At 43.1% G+C, this 26,953-nt stretch overlaps 4 protein-coding genes and 1 pseudogene across 10 annotated transcripts; 2 read left to right on the forward strand and 3 right to left on the reverse strand.

The window, feature by feature from the left end:
• Positions 1–1,608: 1,608 nt before the first annotated feature.
• On the forward strand, positions 1,609–2,532 carry LOC119353060. The gene is made up of 2 exons (XM_037619638.1): positions 1,609–1,829; positions 1,925–2,532. The coding sequence occupies exons 1-2, from the start codon at positions 1,707–1,709 to the stop codon at positions 2,306–2,308; spliced, it is 507 nt and encodes a 168-aa protein (XP_037475535.1). The 5' UTR covers positions 1,609–1,706; the 3' UTR covers positions 2,309–2,532.
• A 917-nt stretch (positions 2,533–3,449) lies between these two features.
• Positions 3,450–7,205, forward strand: LOC119353063. 4 transcript variants are annotated; one of them, XM_037619645.1, is made up of 12 exons: positions 3,450–3,634; positions 3,752–4,498; positions 4,604–4,756; positions 4,852–5,132; positions 5,233–5,427; positions 5,516–5,584; positions 5,657–5,731; positions 5,851–6,199; positions 6,296–6,491; positions 6,596–6,699; positions 6,779–7,035; positions 7,123–7,205. In XM_037619645.1, the coding sequence occupies exons 2-5, from the start codon at positions 3,752–3,754 to the stop codon at positions 5,297–5,299; spliced, it is 1,248 nt and encodes a 415-aa protein (XP_037475542.1). In that variant the 5' UTR covers positions 3,450–3,634; the 3' UTR covers positions 5,300–5,427; positions 5,516–5,584; positions 5,657–5,731; positions 5,851–6,199; positions 6,296–6,491; positions 6,596–6,699; positions 6,779–7,035; positions 7,123–7,205. The 4 variants fall into 4 exon arrangements, with proteins under 4 accessions (XP_037475542.1, XP_037475541.1, XP_037475543.1 ...); XM_037619644.1 differs by having other exon boundaries at positions 6,596–6,688; XM_037619646.1 differs by having other exon boundaries at positions 5,516–5,593; positions 6,296–6,688.
• A 3,137-nt stretch (positions 7,206–10,342) lies between these two features.
• LOC119353061 lies at positions 10,343–14,722 on the reverse strand. 4 transcript variants are annotated; one of them, XM_037619640.1, is made up of 14 exons: positions 14,587–14,722; positions 14,229–14,464; positions 13,362–13,493; positions 12,886–13,270; positions 12,649–12,783; positions 12,472–12,561; positions 12,217–12,375; positions 11,870–12,127; positions 11,604–11,786; positions 11,436–11,534; positions 11,275–11,343; positions 10,983–11,117; positions 10,690–10,791; positions 10,343–10,473 (listed from the first exon to the last, which is right to left on the reverse strand). In XM_037619640.1, exons 4-14 carry the CDS (start codon positions 13,202–13,204, stop codon positions 10,382–10,384), a joined length of 1,641 nt encoding a protein of 546 aa, XP_037475537.1. In that variant the 5' UTR covers positions 13,205–13,270; positions 13,362–13,493; positions 14,229–14,464; positions 14,587–14,722; the 3' UTR covers positions 10,343–10,381. The 4 variants fall into 4 exon arrangements, with proteins under 4 accessions (XP_037475537.1, XP_037475539.1, XP_037475536.1 ...); XM_037619642.1 differs by having other exon boundaries at positions 12,649–12,774; positions 13,612–14,464; XM_037619639.1 differs by having other exon boundaries at positions 13,612–14,464.
• A 1,910-nt stretch (positions 14,723–16,632) lies between these two features.
• LOC119353064 lies at positions 16,633–19,000 on the reverse strand. The gene is made up of 4 exons (XM_037619647.1): positions 18,869–19,000; positions 17,954–18,044; positions 17,350–17,857; positions 16,633–17,129 (listed from the first exon to the last, which is right to left on the reverse strand). The coding sequence occupies exons 2-3, from the start codon at positions 18,041–18,043 to the stop codon at positions 17,450–17,452; spliced, it is 498 nt and encodes a 165-aa protein (XP_037475544.1). The 5' UTR covers position 18,044; positions 18,869–19,000; the 3' UTR covers positions 16,633–17,129; positions 17,350–17,449.
• A 1,283-nt stretch (positions 19,001–20,283) lies between these two features.
• On the reverse strand, positions 20,284–23,931 carry LOC119358820 (annotated as a pseudogene).
• Positions 23,932–26,953: the final 3,022 nt, after the last annotated feature.

Genomic DNA, 26,953 nt, shown 5'->3' on the forward strand with positions numbered 1-26,953 from the left:
AGCTTCCGCACGCGATCTACAAGTGGTATGTAGATGCAAACTCTCTCCCTAGACTCGTTGTTTAGATGAACTCATAGATGAATCTTGGTGAAACCGTAGGAAAAATTTTAATTTTCTGCAACGTTCCCCAACAACATGTTCTTTGAAGTAACATGTAGCATACAAGCCAAATATATGCACAGAGATTGCAATTCCCAAGAAGAACTAAAACAAAAATCATAAATGAATTATCTTCTGATAAAAAAATAAAAAAATGATGAACACAAGCAAAAGAAATGTGGCACATTGAATGAATAAAAAAACAGAGGTTGACTGTGCTGTGCTACACATGGACAAATTGCCATGTTTTTCTTTGCAATATATAGCACCCAAAATATGAGGCTAGATAGCAACCGCGCATACAAAAGAAACGAAAAAAACATAGGGAAGCAAAGAAACAATGCCAATGGCAACATGTATATATGGAACCATATACAAATAGATGTCAACAATAATAACATAAAATGTATTTTGCTACATAGATCAAAATGTACTCGGTTTCATCGTACATGTGCTTGCATAGCACTTAATCAGTATCTTAATTATCTGTAAATCATGGAAGCATGGACACAGAAACAACGACTTGTCAGGAGACAAACAAGGCAGAAAAACAAAGGAAGGAATTGAGGCCTTGAGGCTAGCTAGCGCTTATCGTGGAATAGGAGGAGAGATGGAGCTCTTGCTGCTTGAGACTGCTGTTGGTGTGCCTTGTACCACCGTATGCCCAGGTATTTATAGGGGGCCAAGGGACGAAAGGCCTCATAGCCAGCCAACCTCTCCACCGTCCGTTCAAAATCACATCAACCTCTGGTTGAGATGGTTAGGTGGACAGTGGTATCCCCAACCCACCAGGGTTCAAATTTTGATGCTCGCATTTATCCTGGATTTATTTCAGGAATTTCGGCGATACGCTTTCAGTTGGAGAAGACGTTTCCGTCGACTACGAGGCGCCTACGGTGACTTCGTAAAATCTCAAAATGATATGCCGACTCAGTCTCTCGGAGGTGCTCATAGGGGTAGGGTGTGCGTGTGTGCGTTCATAGAGGTGAGTGTATGCGCGTGTATATGAGCATTTATGTCTGTACTGATGCTCAAAAAAACGCTCTATCCTGCTCTCTCCCAAAATAAAAATCAAAATTTAATACTGGATTCGTATCCTTTGGGATTAATGAGCAATATCTCCTGAAATGCAGTGTATATACGCACTGGCCGTTGTTTACATGCAAATACTAACCCACCGTTTTTTGGTGCGATAATTGCTAGGCGCGGACGAGCTCGCGCGCTCTCGGAATCTGTATGCGTTCGATCCGCTGGAGGCGCGAGGGGCCCGCTGTATTGTACGCGACGGGTGAGTACAGTTAATGTGCGTACGTAACGGGCAAGAGACATTGGTGGCTCGGGCGTTAGACGAGGATTTCACGGTGTTTATGTAACGCGTCGTCTGTCTACTGTTCTGGACTTGTGTGTACCGGAAGTATGAGACGGCCTGTAACGGTGAGGTACAGTAAGTAGTTGGCGGCCCACTGGATGTATTTAACGCAATCCACGGGCCCTTCTGGATCTGGTCCCCATTCGATCCCCAAATCGCAAGACGAAACCCTAGACTTGCCACACGGTTTCTTTTAGGTCGCACCAAATCAGAGCAGATAGATCCCTAGGTATCGAAGATGGCGGATCCAGCTGCTCTGCCAATCGTGCCTTGTCCGGATTGCGGCAGGAACGTGGTGACCTACGTTGCTAGGCGCGGGCAGAACGCCGGTCAGTGTTTCTACAAGTGCCGGAATCACAACGTAAGTCCAGTTTCTTGGATTGGGTATGGGTGTTTTTTGAGATGTTTAGCTGGGTAGATTATCACGAGGTACGTGTTCTTGTGGATCCATTGCAGCCTTCAGCGGGTGGATGCGATTTCTACAGGTGGCAGGAAGGCTATGCAGCGCATCTGGCCAATCTTGAAGGAGGAGAAGCTGCTGTGGGTCAAATCGGTCCGGGTCAGATGCAGGGTGGGCAAGCTGTCGAAGCTCAAGTTGTGCAGGCTGATCACGGCCAGCCGGTGCAGCAAAATGGGCCGCCGGAGGCGTCGCAGGCTGCATCGTTTGCTAGTGCGGTCGCAGGATATATGCTCGCGGCAGCTCCAGCTGCCGGTCGGCAAGGTGTGACAGTCGCCGACGCCGCCTCCATCAACCTGGTGGTATCTGTAGCAAACCTGGTAATTGGGGTGGCAATTCTGCTGTTGCTCGTGGCAGATGTTGTCCTGCGCCTGGTTAATTAGGCGACGTGGCCGTTCTTATCTGGCCGAGACGGCAGAGTGGTTAACTAGGCATAGGCTTAGTGTTATGCAAAATTACGTTATGCTTTTCTAGTTGGTCGATGTGTGGACGTGACGCTGTAACCATGTAGTGCTAAGTGTGGACGAGCTGCAGATGTAATGTCCTGTGTGATACTATGAATGATGATGCCTACGGTGTGTGAAATATGTCTTTTTTTATCCTGTCAGAATGGGAGTTTTGAGAGAAGGCTTTTCAGCATGAATGCCATTTTTCTTTTTTGCATTTTAAGCCGTGATTTTTAGGAGCTGGCGTGCATGTATGAAACGGATGGTCACCAACATGGTTAAACATTGTTTGTATGCAGATATTCAGGCATAATTTTTTTTATTCCTTTTGTGTTACTTAGATTTAGTTTTTACATTTATTCCTGTACGGCAAAGATATATTTGTTAGAATACAAGTTTATATTTTTTATATATGTCCATATTTTTTTAGATGCATATTTTTTTAGTATGTTTTTGAGTTGACTGATAATGATTTTTTTTGAAAATAAAAGAATTACATCTTTTATTATTGCAACATTTTCTATAAACACATATAAATATTTTAAACAGAAGTGTTGCTTTTTCATGGGTGGCCGTTCTTTTTTTTATGCATTTACATTTTTTAAATTGGCCGATAATATTTTTTTAATACTTGTTCGCCATTATTCAAATGCTTGATAATTTTTATAAGTAATGATTAACTCCCTTCACACATGCTGTATATAATTGGTATACACTCTTAGGCAAGAGAAACATTTTATTTATACACTTTTGAACATTTTTTTGCACATGCTGCTTAATTTTTTTTGCACACGCTGCTTAATTTCATATACATTATTAAGATTTTCTATACAAAATTGTTGTACTGTCAGATGCTTGTTTAACATTCGTCAAGCACAAGTTTTTTTTATTTTTAATATCCGGTCAGTAATATTAACGCATAGGAGATGAAACAAGCGTGTAACAGTAGTACTCCTCGTCCCTCAAAGTGATTGGGCTGTCCGTTCTGGTGGGCTGGCCCGTCGTGCGTAGACTGGCCTGGCCCGTGCATCCCTGGGCATCTAAATCGCCCGGAGCCTTGTCCGATGTGCTCGACCACCTACCCCCTTATCCGCATCTGAATGGCTATCCAGTCAGAGACATCACAGCCGGAGCTTTAGTTCAAAGAAAGGTCGCTGGATCTGGATCTCATGAAGCAGGTATCTTCTCCGTCAGCTCTGAAGGGAGGTTTGCAGTAGCTGCTCGGGTGCGGCGCTTGGCGCCTCGTTGCCCGGGTATTCGCTGGTACGTTTTTCATGGCGTCAAATCTAATTTCGGCTGTGGCATGTAGTTTTGCATATAGATTTTGTAGCTTGGAATTGAGGAGTAGATCCATGTAATGATTCAGTTGCAATATTGTAGATGGACGAAGAGTTTGAGGAACATGATTTTTCTGATGGAGCGGTCGGTGAGGGAGAGCATGCACTTGATCCGACAGAAGAACATCAGCCAGTTATTACTTCTCGGTTGTCAGTTAAGCGTGTTGTAGAGATGGTTGCAAAATTTTACGAATACAAGAGATGGCTTGTAACCGAAATTGGTTTTGGTGCAATTCTGAAGCTCCCAATGCTTGTCAAGTTGGACCTGAGGATGAGTGCTTGGGTTATGAGGAAGGTGAATGCTCGGTGTCGTGCAATCGTCATTGATAATGACAATACGATTGGTTTCACAGCAAAAGATTTCCACAAGGTTTTTGGCATCCCATGCGGGAATCGAGATGTGGGTGGCAGGGATGCACAAATTTCTCAATCTGCAATCAATTTCATCAAGCAGTCAATTGGGATGGACAGTACAGTTGCTCATAATCTGAAGGCGGCTGAAGGTTTTACAAGTAGAGATATTTCAGAGGATTCGAGTAAAATTGAAAAGGATTGTTTTCAAATTGCATTCGTCATCTTTGTCATGGGCTATTTGATAGCACCGTGTACCAAGCATGACACCATGACCATTGATTTCTGGGGTGCTCTGGCCAATCCAGAATTGATCCCGCAGTTCAATTGGTGTGAGTATGCTATGCAGAAATTGATGTCAGCTGTTGTGAAGTTGCAGAATGATTATCAAAGCAAAGAAGCAACGGTTCATATGTTTGCGTGCCACCTTTTTTTCCAGGTGAACACATTTTTTAGGTTTTCATAGTTTGGGTGTGGATTTTCAGGAAGCGATGTGTGTGTACTATTGAATTCTTGTTGCTTACTTGATTATAATCCATGGCAGCTTTTCTTGCTGGACAACATTGACCTTGGATTGTTCAATATGCCGCCATCTGAATTGCCCCGCGTGCAGTGCTTCGAACAGAAAAGGTTTCGGCAGATGATCATAATGGCTTATGGCATGAAGCACGGGAAGTGGGGTTATGTCCCTGCAGGGGTATGTTTTTTGTAGTTGTTGGTCTAAAAATTCATTTCGGTCGAGGTTGAGAAGTGATTGTGTTTGTCTAAGTTTTTTTTGTTCCATGCTTCTAGGTGCGGCCTGCGGAGCTAGTTATGTACACGCGGCCAGACACGACGCGCCAAGGATGCATTGACTACCATGTATCATCAGGTTCAATGAAGCAATTAGTTCCAAGGGTGCCTGATAGAGTGGACCAATGGACTCCGGATTTGGGTGTGCATGCAACGACGGCACCAGCTGACTATTTGGGTGATGTGAGGTCGGCATATCATTCACGTGGGCCAAGGGATTTTGCAAATCATTTGCGCCAGACTTGCTACGGTGATCCGATAAGTTTTGTTCATCTAATTAGGTGGGGTTCTGGGTGGGTAATGCAATGACTTTTTATTGTTGAAATGTTGATGGATATCGGTTTTTAAGACAAGCATTGTGCAATCTACATGTCCTTGAAGAGCTGAGCCTGATGTTGAAGTAGCAGAATGCAAAGTGCACGCTGAGCATGTCGTTGCTGCGGAGTAGGATGCAGTCTGACATGCTTAGCTTTGCTGATAGAATTGTATCACTTGTGCGGGATCGTTGTAGGTGTTGTCAAGCGCGCGGGCTGTCAAAGTGTGTCACACTGGATGGATCATCCAAGTGCTCTGATGGTATTTTTGTCCACTAGATATGAGTATATGACGTCATTGAAAACAGTCAGGATAGGATTGGTTATGGTTATTGTTTTTATGGGTGCAGATGCTCGGGCCATGCATTCAAGGGTGATCCCAACGGTTGCTCGGCGGCTCGAAATGTTGGATGATGAAGGTGCCGTAGGTGTGCATACATTGTGTAGGTCAGCCTTTTAGGATGTATGTTAACTTTAATTCGTTCATGCAGGTGGTAGTTCAAGCAAGGCCCATTTTGAACGTAATTCAGGGAAGAAGACTCGGGTTGATTCCTGTGATGTGCAAGGTGATCAAATTTTTTTATGTGTCATATTAACCTCATCAAAATGCTGTCGTCGACTTTTAATTATGTTTGTTCTTGTTGTCAACATGGTTTAATTCGGTATGTTTTGTTTGTTGTCTCAGATACGAGGCCAGTGTCATCACAGCAGCCAAACGACGCCCCTGTGTATGATAACCCAGTTGTTGAGGACCGATAAATGGAAGAGAAGAATGTAGTATTAGACAGGACTATATTATATGCTCGGGTAATTACGGACACGATTAACTGTCTGTACGACATTGGAGAGGGAGAGCCCAATGTTGTTTATTTTGGGACCATGGTAGCTACATTGCCAAAGAGGAAGTATGCCACTTCTGCAAGCTTTGCACGCAACCCATGGGTGAGTGGGTGTCTAGCTCAGCCCCCACCAGTCCCCTTGGTGGATAAGTTCTATAACTGGGTGTCTGGAAACAACAATTTTGACCTTGACAGGTATAATGCTGGTGTTCTTTTTTTAAAGTTCACGTCGCCAGTTAGTTGGTTAAAGCAATTTTATAAATTGCACTTGTGTTTGTGTGATTTTTGCAGCATGTGGATTGAGCATAAAACCCCGCGGATGCTTCGGGTAAATGCTACGTGTGTTCGGCAACAATTAATTGGGGTACATCCTCTTGATCACGAGGTAGTTGTGCTTGCAATCAGGAGGTTTAATCAGCTTGATGTTGGTGCACACGCTGTGAATCAGTATATGCTATGGAGGGAAGTACTTGAACCAGATTTCTCGGTCAGTACACCCTTTTTACTGGTTTTGGGTAGATATCTTGTAAATGTTTGCCAGGTTGCAATTGGCCATGGAATATGTTTGTTTGTTTACTGTGTCTATAACAGACGCACGCTCTTGCTGGGGAGAAAGTTGTGCATATAAAAGCTATTCAGTTGCAAATTTCGCAGCCTCATCATGATGTCACAGCATGTCAGAGGGTAAGTTTTGGGTCAGTCTATGTCAATTAGTTTGCAATTTCATCAATGTGGAAAAGTATTATTCATGCAAGCGTTTGTTGTTTGTTGCAGTTCTTTGTGCCAGCCATTCTTGACCATGGCTGGGCAGCATACATGTGGGATATGATTAGGAAGGAGATTCACATATTGGATCCTTTGTGTGCTCAAATAGTGGGAGCAGAGCAGCGACATACAACCCATCACGAGGTGGTGTCACAGATTCACAACGTGCTATTTAGTTGCCTTAACAAGTTCTTTGCAAAATGGCACTGCACACCTGACAGATGGAACCGGAAGTTCCCAAACATAACCCGGGAAGTATTTACAAGGTAAATGACACTTTGTGCCGGAGATATTTTTTTGCATATTTTTTTACATGCTCGGCAGAGAGGTGATATATGCACACGTCTTTATAGGTGACAGGGATGAGTCTGGTATCTGCATGCTGCATGCGATCAGGCAGTACGATGGTGAAAAGATGATGTGGCCTCTGACGAAGGTAAGAGAATCTGTCATTTTTCTTGGTCTTCTCATATGACGTGCCTTTTTGTTGTATCTCAAGATAGTTGTTTGTGTGATTGCACGTGACAATAAAATGTGCAGAAAAATTTGGCCACTTTCCGAAAGACAACTATTTTTGAGCTTTTCCGTCTGCGGGATGAGCAGGGGAATATTGTGGGTGATGATGTCTTGCGTGCTGCTCTGGAAGGAGGCAAGGGATGACGACATGTGTATTTGTGTGGGTTGTGCGCAATTTGCTTTAAAAATGGTGGATTGCTTTGATGTGGTGTCGTGGGCATAGGATATCTAGTTATCTTGAATAAATGAACTTAGGTTTAATTCTCTTGTAGTATGTTAGTTTTAAAATGTGTGGACGTATGACATGTATCGAGTCTGGTGCAGTAGTTTGTGTGGACTTGGTTGTCTTGGGTCTGTCTGATTATTTGCTTGTCTTTGATTTATTTTATGTGTATCAAGGGAGAGGATACTATTATGACTTGTTGGTTGGTAGTGTTTCAATATTATTTTAAATATCTTACATGGAAGATCCCCTCTGAAATGGCAATATCTCCTGCATGCGCTAATTGTGTGACGAATGAAAACATGCAACATTTTGTTCCAGATGCATCTGTATTAAATATCTACAAAAATTGACGTGATGAATTTATAACAAAAGAACCCTTTCCGTGTGTTTGACCATTTTTTTCACAGTCTCCTGTTGATTGCTACCAGTCCCCCTCGTCGCTTCCCGACGTTTCCCACACAATTAAAAAAGAAACGATGCGTCTAGATGGAAACGAGAAAGTCAAATTTGATTTGTTTCTTTTTTTATTTAACTTTTTGATGGTGTACACTCATGAATTTTTCACGGGTCATGATTTGATGAATGAGTAATTGTCCTTCCCGTTTTCCAAAAGAGATTTAGTTTCCTACGTTTGTTTTGTTTTGATTATAATGGTAATTCAATATATGCGGAGTCACTGTTGATAGATGTGTTATTTCAACTTAGGAGCATATGAAAGAGATCGCATATAAAACCGTTCCAAGGTGCCATCGTGGAAGTTTGTAGTTTTGCTCAGATGTACAAATTCATGATCCGTAGGTAGTTGCCAATGTTACGCGTGATTATGCATGAGGGTGAAATGGGCATGGGCGTGTATGTGAACGCGGACCCAGTGGTTTTGCACTACATTCCATCATTTTTAAATGGACTTTTGAGAAAAATATAAAGATGCACAATAGCAGATGTCTCAACAGGCCATAGGTAATATGTCTGGTTATATTATCATATCACGCCTTTTGATAAGTTTAAGCAAGAAGGCAAATTGATTATACTGGGTTATAGCTGAGATAACATTTAGCGTAGCAATTTTTTGGTATAGATAAGATAAGGCAAATTCATTGTACTGGAAGTGTCAATCAGATAATAGCATATCAGTTCAATGCAGCATAGTAGTCGATTACATGGCAGCAAGGCCAGATAGAAATACTTGTACTGGTAGTCATAGTGCATAAATAGATAGAGATAAGTCTTAAAGCAGAGAGCAAGCGTACAGTGACTTAGTCATGGTGATATTATTAATCCCTCTGCACAGGAAAGCTTGTCCAAAGCTTGTAACTCAAACGGATGTAACATCAATTTGAGGGGCAAGCTTTTCAGCACAGAGGGAGTAGATGCAACCCTTTTCCATTGGTCATAGGTTTGATATTGGTTTGTTTTTTCGAAGCAAGCAACTCTTCCTAGTCCTGCTTCGCACCGCAGAGGTAGCTGGCCAATTCAGCCTTGTTGCCTTTCATCATCAGGACTTCATAAGCCATTTGTTTCCTCAGTTGTGCAATGATTTCCTAGGAAACATAGACGGAAAATGCTTGAAGATGATGTAGAGAGGAGTGAAACATAAAAAGTTATTGAATGTGTACTTTGCATACCTCAGTAGGAATTATTTGCAGGATATCTCCATCAAACTCCTTTATGTAGTGTAGCACATAGAATCCACTGACAGCTCTGCATTTGTTTTTGCATCTTTATTAGGTTACTAGTATTAGGAGCACACATATAGGAATGATGGGGGTATTGCATAGTGGACTGTACTTGCTCCAGCCGGGGTGCATGCCATAGTTGAACTTGTAACTCCATGGAAATGTTGAAAAATGCCAGTTGGGATACCATTCACGAATACGATTGAAAAGGGACTTCAGTATAAGTTCAGCTGTACGCATATGTTTGATCTCCATACTTCCCTTTTCTGACATGGTCATAGTGGGGTCCATTATGAACATAGTTTTTTCAGCTATGTCAATTTGATAGAGGCACCATGAATCGTCGACAATGTGTACCACGATGAACTGAACAAGGATCATGGATGAGTTAATATCAGTCTTTCATATTTTTAGATTGTTTTATTGTGTAACATTCAGTTCGTAACAAGCAATGTATTGGTTTTTATTGCTTACCTTTTTGCATTCTTCCATCTTGTAGGGGAGGTTTGTTGCATTGAACATCCAGAAGAGCGTGTCTGTATTGTGCTGGTCCTGGCAGTTGATGGCTTGTTCCTGTAGGACAGATTTTAACAGATGAATAACATTATGAGGTATGGACGAGGATGGAAGTGTCATATATGAGAAGTGTGTTGTGCTGAGACTCACTGCAAAGCTTGGGGGAAATAGCTTCCTCCACCGTGGAGTTCTGTATTTGTACAGTATGCTGTCCTTCATGTCTAGCGCCAAAACACCTGCTGACATCCCGTTTGGTTTGAGGCTTTGATTTTCACCATAGTTCCGCAGGATCAAGTGGCCAGTCATCTCCAAGTGGCAAGGGTCGTCAATTGAAAGCCATTTCCTGTTGTTAGCACACCATCAGTTTCAGTTATATTTATATTACAATTGGAAGCGCAGGCTCAAAGTTCGCAGGTACATATCAAGATGCAAGATATAAAGAGATTAAGTTGTTTGGTAGCCTGGAACCAGAATAACATTTTTTCATGTGCACTTGTGGGTTATTTGTTAACGATAAAGATGTTTATCAGGTTAGAATGCTTTTTCAAAAGGTTCAGATGTGATGTTGAGCTAAGTAGTTGACGACAGAGCTTATTTGCTGAAAAGTTATGAATGTATGCCAAGGAGTAATGCTCACATGGAACGTTCACTCATGGTGCATTTTCTTATCTTCTTGTACTACTTGTCTACATCAATGGGGGGATCTGTTGTTATCCTCGGAAATTTTGCTACGTGAATCTCTGGCTCTATTTTTGGAGCTGATGAATTGTCTGCAATATATGTCAGGAGTAAACGTGAGTTAGACAATGATAGTACACAAAGAATAACAGCTCGCTTCTCGTTAGCAATAGTACAGCAAAAACATTCTGGATGACATGGTACATTGGTTTTGAGAAACAAGAATTTTGTTTGCATGGGATAATCATTTGGAAAGCAAGAGAAGTGGAGATGGGAATACGAAGGACATGGTGATGGATGGAATGTACCTTTATGCGCCGGTTCAAGGTGAATACCAGTGATTACCAGAGATGTGTCAGCATCAATAGCTTCCAGAGATTTCATTTTAGGAGGCCTCACCTTTACATGATCTGCACAGGTGTATGAACAATTTTATAATCATTGACTAATTGCATAACATATGTACAGGGTGAGCAGAAGGAGATTTTAAAACTCGACAAGTTAGATACAGGTAGCCTTGCTTCATCACATTTATGGTTCTAAGATTTTTTTTATTGAAAGTTATGTGATTAGATACAAGTTGCCATGCATTTGCTTGCACCTCTGCTCCTTTTAGCTTTTTCAACAGGTGCAGCTGGAACAGTGCTTTCATGTGCAGTCCGCCTTGGGTCTGATGAGTTTTTGTTTGTCTCTGTTGGAGTTTCTGACTCTGCTGCGTGTACATCATCTCTGATAGCTGCAAGTTTGAATTTTTATGCAAGAGCGTCAAAGCAATGATGTATATGAAATCATGATATGCTCAGAGAACAGTTGTTTATAGGTTTCTAAACATAATTGATTTGGTGCGTGTGCATACAGGACAGAATGGTTAGTGGACAGTAGCGACAACATACCTTCACCGCGGAGCAGTGTGTGAGTAGGAGTCACTTCAACATTAGTAATGTCTCCGGTCCCCCCGGCAACTGTATGGTGAGCAGGACATATTATTTTTTGCAGCTGGAGTTTTTTTTTGTTTGATCAGTTGGTACATCAATGGTACAGCGTAGAGTTTTACCTTGTGACAACAAGTCTATGCCATATGTTGATTTTTGTACGGAAGTTGCTGGGCTCAGATCCCACAATGGTTGATTCACTACCAAAGTGCTTGCTGGAACTGGAAGAAGGATCAGTGTAGTTTAGCATTTCGGAACATAGAATGAATGAGAAGGCAGGCGACATGTACCTGTGTCCATGGATGCACCTCCTGTTGTTGCATTCTGTATAGCTTGCTGATCAGCTGCACCAGAAATGGTACGTGGTGTGCGTTGTCGTCTTTTGTAAGCAATCACGACTGCAGGATCTGATTGCTTTTTCTTATTAGACCGAATTCTAGCTGATGGTGTACTACACATAGTCTGGTCTTGCCCTGTAAGAAGTAGATTTATGCAAATTGAGTTATATGATTGCAGGCTGAGGTAAGCAAGCAACAAAAAATGTGTACTCTGTTACCTTCTATAGAAGTGCCGGCAACTTCCTTTTCACCAACAGCCTGCTTTGTCTTAGGTGCACCTTTCTCTGTTTTATAGTCAGGGGGTTGATCAACAGAAGTTGCTTCTGATGTTCTATGCCTCTTAGGGTCTACCATCATTACAATATTTGATCTTGGACGTTTCATTGTCCATGTGGGATTTTGAGTGACTTCAGTGATATACCTCCGGCTCCGTAAATGATAAGGTGTCCGCGGTAAACGAGCTGACATTGGCACACCTGCAGATATATGAAGAGTGTGGACAGAATGCTTAGTCTGAACTGTGACTTGTAGCACAGAATGGTTAGTCTGAACTATAGATTGGTACCTTTTTTGCTTGGCTCATTGTCGGGAGATATATCAATGAAACGAAGCGCACGAGGCGCAAGGGGCACCTTTGTTACAATGAGAGTTTCTGCTTCTCCAGGAATGGTAGGTGCTGGCAATCTAGCTTCAGGAGTCTTCTCAACACATGGAGGTTGTTGATCTGTTGATGGGATGGCAAACAGTAGACATAATGCCAGTGGTGAGTTGTCATTTTAAAAAGGCAGTGGATGGATGAAAGGTATGTTATGTTAATTACATGTTTGAGAGACTGATTTGGCCATCTGTACAAGAGTGCGTGCGCATGCATTTACAAATGGTGATCCTTGAGGGAGCTCTGTCTGCAGAGCTGTATCAACAAGCATGAAGTTTTAGATACTCTGCTGCTGTTTGCTAAAATGTCAAAGTTGAGCAGAGCAAATTTTCCATGACTCACGTGTTACGAATCTTGGGATGGAATTTGTTTTTTGTAATTCAGAGCCAATGCAGTCCTTTTTCTCCATGCGTGTCTTTGCTAATTGTTCTTCATGGGTGTGTGTTGAAGCTTGCACCAACTGCCCTGCTGATGTAGCTAGAAGAAGCAAGGAAGGCATATATAATCAAGTGGTTAGTAATTTTTGAGCGGTGCCAATGAAATGGAGGAAAAAGGAGTGAGGTTTTGTCAGGAACAAACATTGAGTAACCACAAGAGCTTTTGTAGCGTCGACCAAGGGGCTTGGAGTTAGCCGGACACGTTGTGTTCTCAACTGTGATTTTTCTGTAGCGGCAACCAAGGCCATGAACTCATCATACATCAGAGAAGCAGCTTCCTCGAGATCGCCACAAATATGATTAATGAGAGTTTTGCAACGCTCTTGGTGTTCAGCAGACAACACTTCATCAGGAGGGCAGTGATTTTCAGCAAAATGCAACACAGCGCTCCGCATCCGAGTGCATACTCTAGAAGTGATGTAGTGATGGGCAGCAGTCTTGACTGTCTGAATTGGAATCATGGACCCCTGGAGCAAGATTGGATGGATATACCACGACCCTTAACAGGCCCTTGTTAAAGGTTTTGTCTGTTCGTGCATGTCCATGAGCAATTTTAGTTAGAGCTCGTTAGTTAGTTTCCTAATGTAATAGATTGAATAGTTTTGAAATGATGCTCACCTTCAATCTTTTTTCTGGATCCCTTGCTAGAGTAAATATGTCCTTCAGGGTGTCATCGCTATACGCAGATATGCGTGGCCAGATATTGGCTGTCATGTTGCTTTCAAAATTAATCCATTCCGCAAAGAACACCTGAAGAAGATGAGGACAAGAAGTAGCTTTTGCTTTAGCTTTTGCATCTACTTTTTGGTAATCATGCACAAAGATGAAAAGCACACAATCATAAAGAGCTTTTTTCATTATTCCATACCTGAAGACAAAGTTGGAATCCCCCCATTGGGCACGATCCTATTTTGCTTTTGTTTTTGTAGTGAATCTGCACATCTTTTACGTTCTACATCATGTGGTCAATGATGAATTTCCCCTAGTTAAATGAACCGATTTTATCTGGCTTAATGACACAGTGAAGCACCTCGTCAGGCACTAATCCACAGCTGGCCTGCGTCGCAATCGTCGTTGCACACACAAGGAGGGTGTAGCCGACATTTGTTGCGTCCAAGTCCTTTTTAGTTGTGGAACACGGATCTATGTTCCTAAGTACTGTCAGCACCTCCTTAACCTGGATTTTCCCTCTTTTGGCCCTTCCCTCTGCCACCCGATTTATCCCAAGTAGTTCTAGAATAGCAGCCCGATTTGTATTGATCTCGCTTTGCAGGGTTTGTGATACTAATGGGATGGGAGTAGATCCTGACTTTATCCCGGTAACAAACTCTATAGCTGCTTCATTTATGGGTCTAACCTGGCGATTTGGAAATGTCATGGTTTTTTATCTGTATCTATGTTCATAAGCAAACTCCAGTAGATCTTGTTGTCTCCTCCACCAGATGCACGAGTCGTTAACAGGGATGCTAGGCCAGTTGGTTTCACCTGTTCGTACATCAGGGGCGAGAGGCTGCCGACGTACGCAGTCGTGAAGCCGCAGCGAACATTGGGGATGTCATCCGCGTCAGAGCCTTGCAAGCCCGTCGGCTTGTGCGGGCTGCTCCCCTTCCTCCTTGGAACCTCGCCCACCAATGCGTCCGATCTGGCTCGATCTGGGTCGGCGCCGTCGCCCTCTTCCACCGGGGCCATCGTGTTGCAGCCACGTATGGACGAGCTAGCAGCTGCATGCAAACACGCCGTAAAAAATGCCATTAGATGCGAGATTAGATGCAAGCTACAGTAGCTACAGTGCAAGATTCATCTTAGAGACAGGAAAGAAGAATGCGGAAGCGAACACATGTACCTCGCCCGATGCAGCTTCACGCTCCGCTGAGCTTCCCGATTCGGTCAGCGGCGTCGAGTGAGTTAACTGTCGCCGTTGTACTCAGGGGCGGGCAGGAGCGCGGTGAGGAGCGCGGAGGGGCTATTGAGGAAGAAGAAAGAAGATGTGGCCTGGATTGCTAGATGCTCGCAGCAGAGCGTGTAGATAAGGCAAGGGCTGGATTCCGGAAGCGAGGCACGGCCGTATGTACAGTGTTCAGTCTGTTTGGGCCCAGGATCAGTGGCGTACCCACTGCACGGTCACATGGGTTCGGAGCAAATTCAACGCACCCGTTTTTTGTTGCCTTACCTCATTTGTATCAACGACGCGGGCTAGAGACAGGGGCAAATAAGGGAAAGGTGGGCACGTGGCGAAGTGTATCTGAGAAGAAGCGCGTGCGTCGGACACGCATCCCGGGCTGGGCCAAGCCAGCTGAATTGCAGTTGTGGATTGGTCGGCTGAAATAATGCTGTCTGCTTCCCAAAAGTGCCCTTTCTGTGTACTGTAGCTCAGTGGTCTAGGTTTGGCCGGATGCATCAGTCTTGGACTGTGCCAACTGGCTCCCTCGCGGGCAGCACGGACGCATGCATAGACAATTCCATGGTCTGGTTGTCCACGGGATCAGTTGAGATTAATAATGCACACGGTCCACCATCTGGTGCGTGCTGCCTTGCCTAATGTGTTACTTGGCTGTCAGCGCAGCTCATTAAACTATTGTTTGTGCCTGAACACACAAACCTCGTGATTCGTGTGTGGGCGCTGGACAAAGAACTGATTATAACTGAAAATCATTCATCACCTAAGGAGAGATATATTGTTGCATAAAAAATTCATAAAAATGTCTTTTATTACAAAACATTGTTATTACAACAAAAACACATAAAAAAATATTTATTACAAAAACATGCATATTACATCAAAAAAAATTGTATACTACAAAAAAATGATGAAGAAGTTACTATTAGAACAAATGTATATCACTTTTATAGTATATCCAATATTAGGAACATTTTGTCATCCTAGCGTTCTTTATTTGTCAACAATCCCTCTGATCGCATCATTGTTTAGACCATGCAAGTTTGTGAAATAAATATCCTGGAAATAAAAGACAACTATAGGAAATAAAAAGTGCTCCGACCACCATATGATTATAATTGAATGCTGAAAATCATCAACCATCTTTGTTCTGAAAATTGTTGAGCTTCTATCGGATATATGCCAAAATCCATTTAGATGATTACCAACCAAACCAGGTTTTGAGATAATTTTTCTTATAGTTTGAAGACTTGCAAGACCAGAATTGGTAACTCCCCTCCGCCCCCCTGAAGAACTAGCACAAAACTTTGATGAAAAAATGAATTGAAGCTGGGTGTTCAATTTATAGTGTGTACTATGCAAGAGAGACGGCTCTCTTTTATGTGGTTCTCCTTCAAATAGTGGTGTTTTTTTTGCGACCACCTTGTTTTGTGCATGAAAAAACAAAAGTCCACATATAAAACAAAAACAAAGGCTAATGAAAAACCACACAACCTTTACATAAAATAGGAGTGTCTGATGCAGTCAGACGCGAACCAAGTTTACCCTCAAATATGCCTTTTGTCGGCTATGTTTTTATTTCTATAAATAGGAGTATTACAAAAAATCTTGGCATTTTTCATCTTAAAAAAATCACACAAAATGCATGTACTAGCCAAGGTGTTTTCCATGCATGTATACTATATGTCTACAAAAATAAATCACACGAGACAAATTCCAATTAAAAAATAAATTTTGTACATCTACATCAGACTACAAAATAAAATTTGAAAAAATCTATGCACTTTTATTTCATTTATATTTATCTGTATAAATTTTATAACTGTAAAATATACTAAAAAACAAGGCGGTTTGCACCTTGTTGATACACATGAGCATATACTCCTAATTGCTTTATTTTTATAAATACAATATAAAATAAAAAATTGCAACTAAAAAAGGGAAACTACATTCACCCTCCAAACTCCACCTAAAAAGTTGAGATTCTTCCTGAAACTCCGACAATATTGCTAATATTGCATACTAAACAACCGAAGGCCACACATTCCAAAATAATAAAAGTCACATGGGCCAGCAGCGGGTAGCATAATCCCTTGAGGAGCGAGGTTCAAATCCCCCGCCATAAAAGTGCATTCAACATAAGAAATAGCAAACTTTAACAAGTTTCATGGAAATCACGCATGGCACAAAGACCAGAAAAATGTAGATGGCTAGCATGGAAGTAGAAACTAAGCTCATATGCTCAGAATGTCAACAACACAAACCACGTCAAAGGTGGCCGTATTGCTCCTACGAAAGGTGAAAACAGCAGCACTCCCTGCCTCCAAGTTGTGAGTTGACACGAAAATTCCCCACTCCTTACTGAAAACCATGCGTCCATCCTTGGATGTTTTGAATCCAACCCTGGAGACCGGGCCTTCTCCCAAACGAACACCAATAAAACCTTCAGCTCCAATATTCAGGAGCACACGCACTTTGTTGGAGATTTTCTGGGTAAAAAAGAAAGAATAAACAAAAAAAGAGACACAGATTAGAGCCATAAAAAATGTAGATGTGATCTATCATTGTTTTTTTATGCTGCTAAATGGTTGTGCTGATGATTGGAGGTTTAAAATTTGACCTATACCATTATAAAATAACATGTATCTGATTGCAATGCCTAGACGTTTAGGCTCAATAATGTAAAAAAATGTTAGAAAAGAAACATACCATTGACTTCTTCCTGGTGTTGGTGCGTGTGAAACGATGAACAAACCGTGAACCAATGTTCCCCTGCTCAATGTCGATGATCCTGGCAAGCTGGTCTTCCTCATCCAAATCCAAAATCACACCCGTGTTGTATATCATGCCTATATATGGTTGCTTCTCCCATGACCTTTCCATCATTCTCATCCTCATCTACCCGTCCCTCTTCATCCGTGCATATTTGCTCTTCCTCCTGTTGTACTACTTCAGATCCACCTCCATCAACAAAGCCAGAACTAAAGGAACACACATATGCTTTTGCAATGCGCCCAGTCATCACAAGAACAACAAGCTGTCCAAGTCCCAAGTTGAAGTCCTTCATGAACTTCCACAAGTCATCACCACCAATTCTTTTCTTGTTGTCAGCCCCTGTGTACACATACACAACGTACCGTCGGCCATGAGCTCGGAAGTTCAGAAAGTCACCAGCAAAGTGCCGTGGGAAACGTTCTGTCACAGAGCAGGGCAGCAGCTGAAAATAAAAGAATGAAAGCATCAGTAAAGTTAAACAACTAAAAAAATAGAGAGCCTACCAAAAACACACAGAGCACATGTCGGCAGACATTACCACAATTTTTTTGTTTGGATCCCGAAAAAACATGCCGAAGGTCGTGTCGTTGTACGCCGCGCAATGAGAGAAGCAAACTTGGCACAACATCCTGGTTGCAAAAGTTGTATATGCATTAAAAATCTGTTATCTGACAGTACTGCTCACCGACAAAAACTGATTTCACAGCACTGAAACCAGAAAATATGTTAAATGAAAAAATCACACCTTTTGGTTCAGAGACTAGGCTTACAGATTAATTACTCATGGAATACTGAATTTCAAAAAAAACATGATTGCTGCGCAAAAGACATAAGACATGTGTTCAAATCTGCCATGGATTGTTCTGCCTCCTGTCAAAACATATATACTAAAACTGACACAGAATATCAACCAGGGACTGCTAAAAACCTATCACACTTGTACAAACCTATTGCAAATTTACTAGAGGACAATATCACATACATCAAACAAAAACTACACACCGGATGGTATTGATTAATTCTCGTTCTGAATCATATGTCAATATATTCAGATAGATTTGAATCAAAAATATCTGCTCCATAGATCAAACATTGAATACCGAAGAAAACACGTGCACCTACAAAGAGGAAGTGAGCAGCGCAGCCACATTGAACATCTATCAATCTTTAACTATACTCAATATCCACATCTACAGAGCCACTCTCCACCCCAACTACTAGATAGATCGAAAAACAAAGCCTCCTGCTTCTAACAATCAGGGGGATCGGGAACGAGGCAAACAAACATTCCTAACAGAATCATTTGCCACGCAAACAAAAAGAAAAGAAGCTCGTGTAGGCATTGAAACCACGAACCCTAGATCGAGTAACACACAAACGCCATAACTAGATTCTAGATCTGTGAGTAAGCCACATACACGAAGAGTGGAAGAGAAGCAAAGGAGAGAACAACCTCAGATCAACTCGTCTCCTTGCACTAATCGCCCTCCGGAAGCCGCCGTCGCCTCCAGAAGCAACTGAGGAAGAGGAGAATGGGGAACGGGCGAAATGAATGACCTGGGAAGGAGAGGAGATGAACAGGGAGAAATCTGAACCAGCGCCCTCTAATCCACGAAACTGCTCTCTTGGGGACAACCAACGGTCCGCCGGCCCAACAAACAACGGCCCGCTACGCAAAATCCATTGGGAAAATGGGCCGCGAGACAGCCGATGTAGCAGCGTCGCGAGCGTGTGCTAAGCCGGAAGAAAAACTTGTAAGCGAGCATATCAAAGAAAAGACAAAAATCAAAATCCAATGGATATGCATTTACATGTGCCATAGCTATTATCAAACAGAATAGTTACGCACATCTAAACAAATTACTCATAATTTACGACAAAGCGAAACATAATCTAGATCCAAAGTTGCACAGACGGTCAACTTCGTCGTGTAGATACCATACAATCCACCTAGCCATGGTGGGACCTACAGTTAGCTTTCAATACAAACCTAACTCAATACCACCCCCCATGCTCGGATTTTCCAAATACAGCGGTAAAGGGGGAAATGGAAAGATTCTTATTTTAGTTGACTCGCTAATCTCATCTAGGCTTTCTACTTATGGAGCGGTAGCCCCATCTTAGCAGATGTTAAGAAAACTCATAGGTTTTTCATTCGTGCATGCGTGCCCGCTTAGCTGGTGTAGCGCCATCGTCGTCGTCCATACTGGATCAACGGATGAGTCTGGTAGTTGACTCGCAGTAGCTACTCGTGCTTGTGGTGTCGTCACCGCCAGCTAAAATATGTTCTTCTGGATCATATGTAGCCATCCCCTCGACCGCTGAAAGACGAGATTCGACTTCAGGCTCATCTTTCTGATCTCCATCCGCCATTGAGACGCCATCAGCCCTGCCATGAACTGATTCCTACATGCAGACGCCATCTGCGTTATTACTGCTAGGACATGTGACAGGCGAAGAACAGATCAAAAACAACAAAGATCATATGTACATACCATGATCAAAGAGGAGCTGCGGGAGAGAACATCATGATGCGGATCACTGCCGGTCGGCTGACTTCAATTGTCGGTGAATCGAATGCCGACCGAAGCAGATCTTGATGCCACATGCCCATCAGATTGTGCGATGGATAGAGCCGCAGACATATCTAAACTTGTATGCGGTATGCACACACTGATTTGCTTTTTGCACACCTTGCTCGTAGGCAGCAGGATGTAGAGGGCTTGGGGGGATTGGGGTGGCAAGTGGTGGAGGTTGGTGTGAGAGTCAGGGGTGCTGGACGAGAGGCAAGGTATCGGTATTTAAGCACAGCGTGGTGCCCCGAGCGCGCTCGATCAGTACAAAATTCAAACGGCGGGCGGTTCGCGCTCAGCGCACACATCATGGCTTGTGTTCACAGCTGTCATCCACACCCGCGATAGGATTTTAATGTTGCATGCGAGGACTAAGGTAGAAGTGAATATATACACTCGGGGGAATGAATTTATAGAAAAATAAACTTCCATTTTGAAAATACAGAGCAGAAAAATTGTTCAGACCATAATAAGTTACAAGATTTGTGCCGCACAGCAACAAATGCCATGTCTTATTACAGAGAGTTATCATCTACTGGCTGCAAAGCCCTCAACATCGTGTATCACATGAGTTCAAACCAAAGTACTAATTCTATTTGCGTCTATATCAGTGTTGGCAGCAATATGGAGAACAACTCTTGGCTTGTTGCAGGTGTTTCTCCTATGGCCACCGACTCCACAATTTGAGCATTTTGCCTCCTTCCTTTCCTTCTGAGGAAGATCACCTCTTTGCGGACAAGTTGTGCTCTTGTGTCCAGGTTCGCGGCATATGATGCAGAAACGAGTGCGCTTGCTCGTGCCGCACTTGTCACCATCTTCAGTAGGTCTGCATTGTTTTAACCTCTTGCTTTTTGCACCCCGATCATCGTATGGAGGTTTATCTCTGCTGTTGGTAGGTCTCCCAGCTTTCCTTTTTCGCTCTCGTGCTTTCAGCCCTACAAAATCACCGATAGCGCTGCCTTCTGCATCACTTGCATTGCCGCTGGTGTATGCGATTGCTGGAATGGGTTCCTTGTCTTTAAGTTGCATCCGATGAGTTCTGTCCTCCAATCCCATGCCATCACGGGCAGCAGCTACAGGTGTTAGCTTATCCATTGTTATCTTGAGAATTTCCATTGCAATCCCATATGCCTCTGGATTTGCATCCCCTAACCTCACAACTTCAAGTGCATGGCTGTAGAGATTTGAATGTCTGAATGTTACTGACTTTACAGAAATGCTATCCTTCTGAAGGTATGACAGATGGGCTGGCAGTATATCTCGTGCATCTTTCGTCCAACGTTTGAGAATATGCTTCTCTGGTATGTGATCTATGCCAATGAAATCCAGTACCTGTCACACATAGGTGGTGTTTCATCATACAGGCATTCAAAAGAGAACTTTTCAGATTTTTTAGCAGCAGGATATGGCAGTGCATTACCTTGACAGCATGGCAGCAGAGCAGGCCAGTGTGCTCGAAATTGCCACATTCACAGAACACTTGTGGTCCATCATCAACAAGTTCTACCTTATATAGAACCCTACACCACATTTCATGTTTTTCTGGATGGTGTCGTCTGACAAAGTATGTTTTACCTTTTTCAACTTCTTCAACTCTGTACGGTGATGCTTCATATGTGATTTGGCCAAACATGTCAAATATAGCTCGAGTGTACACCTTGCTAGCATGATGCTCCAAGGGTGTGTTCATTCTCATTACAGGGGACACTTGAAAAAGCAGACATTATATTTATAAGATGACATGAGATCACACACTAACAAAATCCGAATAACAATTTCTGAAAAACTTACTATTTTGGTTCTCCTCTCTTCATAGTTCTCACTTGCCTCTCTATCAAAAAGAAGCCGCATGTACTGACGAACAAATAGATGCATTGGACAACTAGCTGGAACATAAGTCTTCAACATGTGGTTGGCACTTTCACTGCTCTGCGTACTGGTCATCTTAGCACAAAACTTTCCATGGAAATATGGCTTCGCCCATTTCTCTCTTGTCTCATATATCTGGGTGAGGTAATTGTTCTTTTGCAGACCATATGTTTCAATCATCTGCTCCCATGCTAATTCAAATTCGTCTACTGTCAACATGTGTTGTACTATTTTGTGGAAATCTGACTTGAATTTGCTGCGTTTCGTGTAATACGATCCAAGATATTCCTTTGCTTTTTTGAGCACATGCCATTTGCACCATCGGTGTGTTGTGTCAGGCATAACTTTCTCAATAGCTAATTCCATTGCTCTGCATTGGTCTACAAGAAAAATCGAAAGTCATCATATTATGTCAGTACTCTGACAACACAGTGTTCGACAATACGAGAGATTAAGAAAAATATCTTATTGCATTCCTCACCAGTTAGTATTGTTTGTGGATGCTTCCCACCCATCATGCGGATGAATTCACTAAAGACCCACTTGAAACTTTCCTCTGTCTCATCCCTGATGAGCACACCACCAAATATCACACTCTGGAAGTGATTGTTGACTCCAACGAACAGTCCAAATGGCATGGCATACATGTTTGTGCGGTAAGTTGTATCAAAGGTTATTGCATCTCCAAAGTAGTAGTATTGTGCTCTGCTGGCACCAGTTGACCATAACAGATTGCGTATGCGGCTTTCTTCGTCAGGCTGTACTCTGTAGTACAACCCGGAATCTTTTGCTCCTAATTCTGCAAAAACATCCATTGTCTTCTTCACATCATTATCAGCTTGTTCACGACTGATCTTGCCACACAACCCTCGGAGAGCTCTTTTGGTGAATGGTACATTGCTCATTGAACCGAAGAAACTTCCGATTATATTGTAAACTTTGCCAACGCTAATGTTGTTTTCACGGAGTTGTTTAATCACATCACGTGTGTATATATCAATATGCTTGTGTGAAGGCCAGTAAACTTTCTCACCACATTTTTCAGTGAGAGCATGGTTGTGATCTGTCCTGTACTCATTTATATACCAGCCATTATCGGCTGAACGCAGCAGCCGTATCATAGCAGGGCATCTACATCGGCATGTACGTTTGTTATCCTTCTTTGGTATTCCCTGAAAATGTACAAAAAAAACGAACATCACAGTATTTGTCAATAACATCTTCACTCATAGGCAGCGATACGTATCACAGTAAATGACTACTCACCGAACATCCACAAACTATCTCCTGCATGCATTTGGTTCTTTCGACATTTAGCCGGCTTTGCCATATCTTACTCCAAACCCAACCTCCCATGAATATAGATTGTAGTAATCATAAGCTTCACCGAGTGTATCAAAGTTCCTTCCCACAGCAGGAACTATGACAGTTTCAGTTTTGTTTTCTGCATAGCTTCGCAGTGTTAGTTCCAGCGCACTCATCCTAGAAGCACATGGGGGTCTTTCCTCAGGTACATGCCCAACCCGGATTCTGCATGTATAGAGATGTATATTTTCAGAAAAAAAAATCACTTAGGTGTTTTAGCACACGGCATGCACATGGAGGAACAATTAGTGCACAAATCAAACACAGTAAAGCTAATGCCGTGCGGATGTACCTCTTCGTCCAGCCAGGGGCTTCAGGGTTGTCTTTCCCTGTAGACTGCTCTGAAGCTGCTACAGACAGCACTACTGCTTCGCAAGTGCTGTTCAGATCAGTTTCCATGGCTACTATGGCATCTCCCGCTTCAGCAATGCTGGATTCAGCAGGCCCGCACACTGGCGCTTGGTTCGCACCATGTTTCAACAGCGGCTCTGCTCCGTCCAAATCCAGCAGTGGAAATCTATTTTTCAAGCGGGACGAGTATGAAAGTAAGGAACTGCTCTATCCTACCACAGAGAACATAAAGTGGGAGCGGCAAGGTTTACCTGTCGACCGGATCGGACAAGAAATCAATTTCCTCCTCTCCGGCGGTCACGACCTCCATAGCCATGAGCTCCTCGCTATCGCCACCGCCCCAGGGGTAGAAGACAGATCTGCTTTTACTTTCCAGCCCCGGACAGATGACGGTGCCCTACATTATAGTATTCACCTAGGCATCCCGCACGCGGCGTTTATGCAACGGAATCACGAGACGGAATTGTAACGTGAGCAGTCACAACCCATCTGTACCAACGGAACAATAATATCCCGTACCGATTCTCCCTCGTTAGATTCGCCGTCACCGTCTTCGTCAACTCGCTTGCGAACGTACGTAACGATGCTTTGTACATACGATTGCATTTAATACTATACACCACGTGTTGCCACTCCGTCCTTGCCGGATAGCAAGAGCGCGCGAGCCCGTCCGCGCCATCGCCGCTCTCTTTTTGGTGTCAAATGTTACTGCATCACAGAAGATCACGCTTCTATATTTGTCTGAGCGGCTGGCAATTAATCTGGAGATCGCCTCATATATTGTGGCCATTACTTAGTTATGGCAGGGAACACATTCCAGATCGATAACAGACAGAGCGTGGGAATTCCCCAGATCAGTTTTTTTTTCTTCTATCACTAATTGGGTACCGTATGTGTGCATGCGCCCAATATATCAATCTAGCTGGCTGAAAGTGAACCAAATACAAGAGCAATTAGACCAAATTATATATGTACTGCGACTGAGGCTTCAAACAAGAACTAGTTTGATCCAAGAATAAGTCTAATTTTGTTGATGCATAAAGAAAAATTAAGTTGCATTTCACACAAAAAATGAATATAAACCGCTACAAATGAAAATTCAAAACTCAAATGATTGTTTTGTTGTGAGAGTTCCAGTCCCTAGTATATGACGTCGACGTGTAAGTTTTACAAACAGCATTACAATGTTATTATTTTGAAAAATGGTGGGTTTTATTGGCTCAAAATAGAGTATCAAGAAAATACATAACACAAAGAGCACACACCCGGTCTCTGCGTAACTAGGATGCACACAACCAACACCAACTCACACACAAGAGAAAACATGTGCCAACTAGCAAAGTCATATAAAACCAATGCTATGTGTAGGTAAGGAAAAAAGAAAAAAGCCTCAAAGCAATAAGATCCATGATCGGCAAACTACAACAATGAACATATCCACACCAACCATCTCATGGCACCACATGGACGGCGAGGTTTTTCAACAGCAACGCCTTCGGGAAGGGTGCGACACTCAAGTGTCGCGGTCACCGGATCCAACAACCAAGGCTAGAATCTAGGTTTTCACCCTGAAGAACAGTCTAAGCATATCTGAGCAATGTCTTAAACAAGGTAACGACATAAGAAAGCATCGTCATTGCCAGGTATCACCACTCGGGTGTGACCTAGGCTTTCGCCCCGGGGCTGAAGACCGGGTGCTCAAATAGCACCATCTTTGACGTCACTCATGTGTTGTAGCCACCACTTTTCCATGAACCTAGCGGCAACATGTGATGTGACGCCGCCACTGCACACCATCCCTCTGTGTCAAGACATCGTCCATTATTTGTATCTTACCGCCGAAGTCAACAATGAGATCAGGAGAGATGAACCCTCCCAGAGACATTTCGATGACCATCACCGTCATGGAGCCGTAGGAAATGACGGCAGAACAGTTTACAGTCACCACCATTCGGCCGTCCGATCTGAATCACTAGTTCACCACCACTAAACCATGGACGATAGTGCCGTTGGACGGCCACCTTGACATTCCCCGCCACTATCAACACCATGGATAGTGGCATAGAAGACCATGTCGATATACCCTATGGAGTGGACGGAATGCGAAGCTTCAGAATGCGACTCCTTGAAGCCGCACGGGCTGATGTTTCAGGACGCGCACGACCGGGTCCCATCCGATACAGAGGTCCGGGAGTGTCATGCACCCATCCATACAGAGGTCCAGGACGGCCGGCGGCTGGAAGAGCGGCGAATTGGGCAGGAGATCGAAGACCACTAGGATCGCCGCGCTACCATCTTTTTCCCCGTCAGCGCCGCTCCACATGGGCCGTCCTCCACCTCCTGCACCACAACCAGGGAACCCCCACCTCCTTCGGAGATGGGGGCCGCCGCCACAGCGGCAGAGGCCTTTGGCAGCGGCGGAAGGGGAGGCCGCAGTGGACGGCTGTAAACGGCGCTAGAGTTCCGCTCCTGGCATTGCCTGGGGAGCGAGGTCTAGGAGCGATCCTTTTTTTTAAGGATCTGACTGGGGTTGGATAGCCCACCATGGCTGTGTTAGGTGAATAGCAGTACCTAAATATAAGTATTTTTAGATATTCTAATATGGATTACATACGGAGTAAAATAAATGAATCTACACTTTAAACTAATCTATATACATCCGTATGTAGTCCATATTAAAATCTCTAAAAAGACTTATATTTAGAAACGGGAGGACTACAATTTTTTCCACACAATTTCCTTAGGAATTTAGTGTGGCCTACCGTTGGGTCAAATGGGCCCCACAGGTCGCCTCCGCTGCCTCCTTTTAGGCGCCAGTTGTTATGGTCTTATCTAGCCAGGAAAGACGGGATCGACGAAAATATATACTTTAAACAAAATGAACACATACATCATTGTATTTCATAGATACTAGTACTAATTGAGCACCAAATCCAAGGGTTCCGACTATCCCCCTTTTTTTAGATCTAAAAAATTATTGAGCAAAGGTCTTCACGAGAGATGACATTGTTAGACCTACATGTGGTAGTGAGTAATGATCAATGGCAAGACCGAACTGGAAAATAATGACAAGTAGGCATAGATCAAGTTGTTGACTACATGACGGCAAGGGCGATTCCCATACAGGTAGTGCATTATTTCAGCATATAGGTGCAATTCCGTTGAAGGATATGGTTTATCGCGTTGTAGAGGTGCTATATGCTAACTGGCTATTGACAAAAATATCAAGATGAAGGATATATATTATCACAGAGGAGGGGCTAGAGTTCGGCCGGGGAGGCTATGGTAGCCGTAAATTAGGTTTAGAGAAGAAAATAAGGAGATAGAGATGGGTGGAAAAGAGAAAACATGTTAGATAAGGTATAAAAAATAGTGGCATG

The sequence above is a fragment of the Triticum dicoccoides genome, chromosome 2A, assembly GCF_002162155.2.
Source record: "Triticum dicoccoides isolate Atlit2015 ecotype Zavitan chromosome 2A, WEW_v2.0, whole genome shotgun sequence".
NCBI classification, from domain to species: Eukaryota; Viridiplantae; Streptophyta; class Magnoliopsida; order Poales; family Poaceae; genus Triticum; species Triticum dicoccoides.

Bases quoted from the DNA above. Each gene is read 5' to 3' on its own strand.
- LOC119353063 (XM_037619646.1), top strand. From the start codon at position 3,752: ATGGACGAAGAGTTTGAGGAACATGATTTTTCTGATGGAGCGGTCGGT. The intron at 4,499-4,603 runs GTGAACACATTT...AATCCATGGCAG, and splicing joins CGTGCCACCTTTTTTTCCAG to CTTTTCTTGCTGGACAACAT. The intron at 4,757-4,851 runs GTATGTTTTTTG...CCATGCTTCTAG, and splicing joins GGGGTTATGTCCCTGCAGGG to GTGCGGCCTGCGGAGCTAGT.
- LOC119353064 (XM_037619647.1), bottom strand. From the start codon at position 18,043: ATGTTGTGCCAAGTTTGCTTCTCTCATTGCGCGGCGTACAACGACACG. The intron at 17,858-17,953 runs GTAATGTCTGCC...TTTTATTTTCAG, and splicing joins ATCCAAACAAAAAAATTGTG to CTGCTGCCCTGCTCTGTGAC.
- LOC119353061 (XM_037619640.1), bottom strand. From the start codon at position 13,204: ATGATTCCAATTCAGACAGTCAAGACTGCTGCCCATCACTACATCACT. The intron at 12,376-12,471 runs GTAATTAACATA...TCCCATCAACAG, and splicing joins CAAATCAGTCTCTCAAACAT to ATCAACAACCTCCATGTGTT. The intron at 10,792-10,982 runs GTGCAAGCAAAT...ACACCTGTGCAG, and splicing joins AAAAGCTAAAAGGAGCAGAG to ATCATGTAAAGGTGAGGCCT.
- LOC119353060 (XM_037619638.1), top strand. From the start codon at position 1,707: ATGGCGGATCCAGCTGCTCTGCCAATCGTGCCTTGTCCGGATTGCGGC. The intron at 1,830-1,924 runs GTAAGTCCAGTT...GATCCATTGCAG, and splicing joins ACAAGTGCCGGAATCACAAC to CCTTCAGCGGGTGGATGCGA.